At 46.2% G+C, this 6,000-nt stretch overlaps 1 protein-coding gene across 3 annotated transcripts in view; it reads right to left on the reverse strand.

The window, feature by feature from the left end:
• The window catches only part of ptbp3 (polypyrimidine tract binding protein 3), a 57,712-nt gene that overhangs the window by 16,286 nt on the left and 35,426 nt on the right, over positions 1-6,000 (reverse strand). For all 3 annotated transcript variants that reach the window (XM_017489281.3, XM_017489280.3, XM_017489282.3), the window contains 3 exons: positions 5,703-5,849; positions 4,988-5,149; positions 3,352-3,462 (listed from right to left, as the gene is read on the reverse strand). In XM_017489281.3, coding sequence (XP_017344770.1) covers positions 3,352-3,462; positions 4,988-5,149; positions 5,703-5,849 — 420 coding nt within the window. The remainder of the gene's footprint in view (positions 1-3,351; positions 3,463-4,987; positions 5,150-5,702; positions 5,850-6,000) is intronic.

Below are 6,000 nucleotides of genomic sequence, written 5' to 3' on the forward strand. Positions count from 1 at the left end.
CCTTTACGTTTTAGGAAGCAAGACGTTGTGCGACATTCCCCCGGACGCCGAGGCATTAACTGCCGTTTCGGAGTGCAGCAGCAGCACCAGGATCTGAGCAGGCTTCCTTACACCATGACAGATCTTCCTCCACACTTGACTGTGGAAGAGATGCACTGACGAATCCATTTCTCACCAGATTTTGGTCATCGTGATTCACCACGGCACACGACTCCCAATCGAACCGGCCGTATTCTGCCAAAAACTCTTCATTCTGTCTGATGTTTTTTTTTCTGAGACAGAAATGGCTCTTGAGCACATCTTCTGGACACAAAACCTGCATTACATAACCTTCTGCTTGTTGTGTTTCTCCAAACTGCCTTGATTTCTCCTGACAGTTTTTGGACAGAACGTCCCCCCCGTCTTCGAGAAGCTGTAAATTTCAGCAGGTGGTCGTCTCAGCACGATGAGGCTTGGGACATTGCAGATCATTTCTTTCTGCCAACGTAACCTGGTGTTTCAGAGCGCTGACCTATTCCCTGAAGAGCTGGTGGAGGAACAGGGATTTCTTCTGCCTTTAGGCTGGTGTAAATTTCACAACAGTACAGCTGACCTGACGAAGACCAGCCACGCGTTTCTGACAGCAGATTTCCTCGCTCCTTTACCGTGAGACTCACGACACTGCATGCTGTAGACCTCTCCATGCTGTAGACCTCTCCATGCTGTAGACCTCTCCATGCTGTAGACCTCTCCATGCTGTAGACCTCTCCATGCTGTAGACCTCTCCATGCTGTAGATCTCTCCATGCTGTAGACCTCTCCATGCTGTAGATCTCTCCATGCTGTAGACCTCTCCATGCTGTAGATCTCTCCATGCTGTAGACCTCTCCATGCTGTAGACCTCTCCATGCTGTAGATCTCTCCATGCTGTAGACCTCTCCATGCTGTAGATCTCTCCATGCTGTAGACCTCTCCATGCTGTAGATCTCTCCATGCTGTAGACCTCTCCATGCTGTAGATCTCTCCATGCTGTAGACCTCTCCATGCTGTAGATCTCTCCATGCTGTAGACCTCTCCATGCTGTAGACCTCTCCATGCTGTAGATCTCTCCATGCTGTAGACCTCTCCATGCTGTAGACCTCTCCATGCTGTAGACCTCTCCATGCTGTAGACCTCTCCATGCTCCATCAGTGATCTTGTTATCAGGCCCGTGAGGAGCTGCATCAGGCGGCAGATCACCGATCCATGACTCATCTTTTAGTCTTTACTGCAGCGAAAGTAAACGAGCAAACAGCAGCACAGGACGTCTCGGGACTGCACTCGATTACTTCTCGCTAATTTTCTGACCAGAGATCTGTTAAGACAATTTAAATCTTAATATTTTGCTATTTTGGGCGTGGCCCATTATTTTTTTTGGCCCAGGAGTCCAGTGCTTCATCCTGGAGTATTCAGTAATCACAGTTTTAGTTTATTTACAGCTTTCATCTAAAATTTTAGCCCAGCGTTTTTAGAGTTTAGGCTAAAAGTATAAAAACTTCAATCAGTAGAGCTGTAACTGATTCAGTTCATCACTAAATGCGAAAAGTGCACATTATTTATTTAAATAACTTTATTAATACACCGTTTATGGTTCAGTCACCTCTCTGTGTATTTCAGTAACAGGGTTGTGTTATACGTTTATTATCTGTGTTATGTCTTCCCCTTGAGCGCGTGTGTGTGTGTGTGTGTGTGTGTGTGTGTGTGTGTGTGTGTGTGTGTGATTACACTTCTGCTATTCTTCTATTATAAAACTGTCAAAGTCAACAGACAAGACAAACATCGCTACACACAATCATCAGGTGAAACTTCAGAACCGTGACGGACTCGATCACACCTACATTCAGGCGAGCGACGATTCGAACTTTACAATAACCACGAGAAGATCTCAAACCGAGAGGATTTCAAAAACAGAAGAAGAAGTTGTTCACGCCTCCCTCCATCATAAATCGTGAAAGTGGGAGGAAGCTGGAGATGTTTCTCCTGCCTGTGGCCTCTCTCACGGGACCGACATGTCAGAAGGTCAGGTTCGGGTTAAAAGAGAAATAAAGAAATAGAATGACAGCACATCAGCGCTGTAAAATCTAAAACACACACAATCCATCCGTGTAGCAGCGTGGAACAAGACGAGGAAGAACATAAACCTGTGATTTAAAGCTCAGCTACTGTAGAGAAAATTCATCAACACCTTCCGACCAATCACAATCCAGAATTCATGTATAACCTGCTGTATATAGTACACACACACACACACACACACACACACAGACAGAGAGAGAGTGCGAGTGAGAGAGCGAATGAGAGAGTGTGTGAGAGAGAGTGTGTGTGTGTGTGTGTGTGTGTGTGAGAGAGAGAGAGCGCGAGAGTGTGTGTGTGTTAGTGAGAGAGCGAGAGTGTGCGTGTGAGTGAGAGCACGAGTGTGTAGAGAGAGAGAATGAGAGTGTGTGTGTGTGTGTGTGTGTGTGTGTGTGTGTGTGTGTGTGTGTGTGTGAGAGAGAGAGAGAGAGAGAGAGAGAGAGAGAGAGAGAGAGAGAGAGTGTGTGTGTGTGTGTGTGTGTGTGTGTGTGTGTGTGTGTGTGTGAGAGAGAGAGAGAGAGAGAGAGAGAGAGAGAGAGAGAGAGAGAGTGAGTGTGTGTGTGTGTGTGTGTGTGTGTGTGTGTGTGTGTGTGTGTGTTAGTGAGAGAGAGAGGGGGGGGGGTGAGTGATGTGGAAAAACTCTTGCTTCTCTCTGATTTAGTTGCTGTAGCATTTTGTTTTTCTTCTCTTTACTTCCCGTCTCTCTCTGGTAATTTAGGAACAGGAGGATTTTGGAGTGCCGCCTCCTCCAGTAACACGAACAAACGTCTCCTTTGTGCAGCGAGGCGATGCGACATGGCAGCAGCACAATAGATAACACCCGCAGACCAGGGGAGTAATTACGTACACGCTGCCTTTTTTCCCTTTCTTCCTCTCGCAGCCTCAATGCCGCTCATTAGATATCCTCAGCACTGACAAATTAATCACCGGGGTGAGGGATTAGTGCAGGACGGGTCTCGTTCGGAGGACGAGGAGGAGGAACCTACAGATGTTGACGGATTTTCAGGCCCGGGACGGATCACCCTACAAAGCTGAGCTGAAGCCACAGTGATGGATGAGGAGACTCGGGTTAGAGACGGGGTCAGGAGATACACCACAGAGGCCCGGCGTGAGGAATGACCACATCAGATAAACCCACAAATAAAACCAACAGAAAAACGCCCCAGATGTCCCTGTGTCATCCAGACGCACGCACGATCAGGCAATACGCAATGCAGCCACAGGGAAATAAATAAGAAATAAAAGCCCTTTCAGGACTGACCATTTTGGCGTGATGCGCGTTTATGGGATCTGCGTATTGTAGCAAAGCCTGGAACTGGTTATTCTTGGTGAACGTGATGATCTTCAGGACTGTCCCAAACTTCGAGAAGATCTACAGAGGAAAAAAAACCCCGAGTTATTTATAAAATCACACACACAAAACCAAAACAACACAAACCCGATTTTTATTTATGTTCCACAGCAAGGAGAGCTGCTCCGGACTGATTCTAGGTCACAACAGCACACTGATGTTCTCCAACACACTTTATAACATTTACAATACTCAAAATCTCCATTTAATCCAAACCAAATATGAAGAGGGTGTGGCTTCGCTGACGACGCTGACGTGAGCTTGTGTAATGAGCCGCTCGGACACGTTTTCCCATCGTGAAAAAAAAAAAAAAAGAGGCCAGTCTTAAAAAAAAAAAATCTCGCTTCTGAATGGACTTATTAAACACACAGTGAGAGAGAGAGAGAGAGAGAGAGAGAGAGAGAGAGAGAGAGTGTGTAGGGGTGAGAGAGAGAGAGAGAGAGAGAGAGTGTGTAGGGGTGGAGAGAGAGAGAGAGAGAGAGAGAGAGAGAGTGTGTAGGGGTGAGAGAGAGAGAGAGAGAGAGAGAGAGAGAGAGAGTGTGTAGGGGTGAGAGAGAGAGAGAGAGAGAGAGAGAGAGAGAGAGAGAGAGAGTGTGTAGGGGTGAGAGAGAGAGAGAGAGACAGAGAGAGAGAGAGAGAGAGAGAGAGAGAGAGAGAGAGAGAGAGAGAGAGAGTGTGTGTAGGGGGGTTAGAGAGAGAGAGTGTAGGGGGGGTGAGAGAGAGAGAGAGAGAGAGAGAGAGTAGGGGGGGTTAGAGAGAGAGAGAGAGAGTGAGTGTGTGTGAGTGTGTAGGGGGGGTGAGAGAGAAAGAGAGAGAGAGCGAGAGAGAGGAAAAACGTGTACACTGCATCATTCAACTTTGAAATATTAGTTGGATGCAGGTTTGAGCCTCAGGGTTCAACTGCTGATGTTCTTAAGATGTGAGGAGAGTAATAGAGAGTAAAGAGAATAATAGAGAGTAATGGAGTAATAGAGAGTAGAGTAATAGAGAGAAAGAGAGTGTAATAGAGAGTAATGAGAATAATAGAGAGTAATGGAGTAATAGAGAGTAGAGTAATAGAGAGTAATAGAGAGTAATAGAGAGTAAAGAGAATAATAGAGAGTAATGGAGTAATAGAGAGAAAGAGAGTGTAATAGAGAGTAAAGAGAATAATAGAGAGTAATGGAGTAATAGAGAGTAGAGTAATAGAGAGTAATAGAGAGTAATAGAGAGTAAAGAGAATAATAGAGAGTAATGGAGTAATAGAGAGTAGAGTAATAGAGAGTAATAGAGAGTAATAGAGAGTAAAGAGAATAATAGAGAGTAATGGAGTAATAGAGAGTAGAGTAATAGAGAGAAAGAGAGTGTAATAGAGAGTAGAGTAAGAGAGAGTAAGAGAGAGAAAGAGAGTGTAATAGAGAGTAAGAGAGAGTGTGTGGTGCTGTTACAGTAAAATCAACACGTGGAGATTTTCGGTGTGGTTTCTGTGTCCTGGTGATTTCAGACCCTCGCCACTTGGGAGAGAAAGGTGAGAGGAGGACTTCAGAGAAATGAGAAGTGGTCCTACCTGGTGAAGCACTTCCAGAGAAACCGGGTAGAAGAGATTTTCCACGATGATGCGCAGGACAGGACTCTGACCAGGCATCAAGCTGCTGTCGCCGGCCGACGCCGAGTGAGTCATGTTCCCAGAATGCATGGCGTTGACGGCCTGCAGGGTGGCCTGGGTTCTCTGCAGGACGATTCACAACAACCCTGTCAATCTTAGCAAACTATTCCTGAACCTCTCTCTCAGACACACACACACACACACACACACACACACACACCCCAAACATCTCGCACCAAGTCCGTACCAAGGCTGGACACGCGATGATCTCTGAACTTAATTTAACATTGATTTCAAACAGAACCGCTAACAGAATCTGAACATGAACACATGAGCTGTAATGGAAATGCTAAAACGCCATGGTGCAGATTAAACATTCTCAGACGATGAGTCACACACACACACACACACACACACACACACACACACACACACACACACACACACACACACACACACACAGGCTCTCAATCAATTCCACCCCATTGTCCTTCGGTCACTCCAGATTTATGCAAATGTAGTCTGCAGCTCCCTCCACATCCCATCAGCCAATCACATCGCCTAATTACCCTCCGGGGTGGAATTTAAAGAAGGGTGGCAGTGCAAGCGAAGCCACTCGTTACCATGGTGACCGTGTGCCGAAAGTTAAAGGTCAGAGCTAATGGAAGGTCCTCACCCCTTGGTTGGGCAGGTTGTCTGTCTTCAGCTCGCGGTGGTTGGAGTACTGGATGTAGACGGGCTGGTTACGGACGTGTGGCGTCGCTGTGGTGTAGTAGTTCACCATGGTGATCGCTGCTTCCTCAGAAGCCATTTCTATAAAAGCCTGGAGGGAAAAAAAGGAACCGAATTTAGCATTCGGAGCAAATTAGCAAGAAGCATTTAACGTTTCATCATCACTACAGGAAACACAAAAGACTGAAATATTAAGATGTTAACACTGAAGCGAAACGCTACATGACTTTCCTGAAATGTGA

Source organism: Ictalurus punctatus, chromosome 16, assembly GCF_001660625.3.
Source record: "Ictalurus punctatus breed USDA103 chromosome 16, Coco_2.0, whole genome shotgun sequence".
In the NCBI taxonomy this organism is placed as follows: Eukaryota; Metazoa; Chordata; class Actinopteri; order Siluriformes; family Ictaluridae; genus Ictalurus; species Ictalurus punctatus.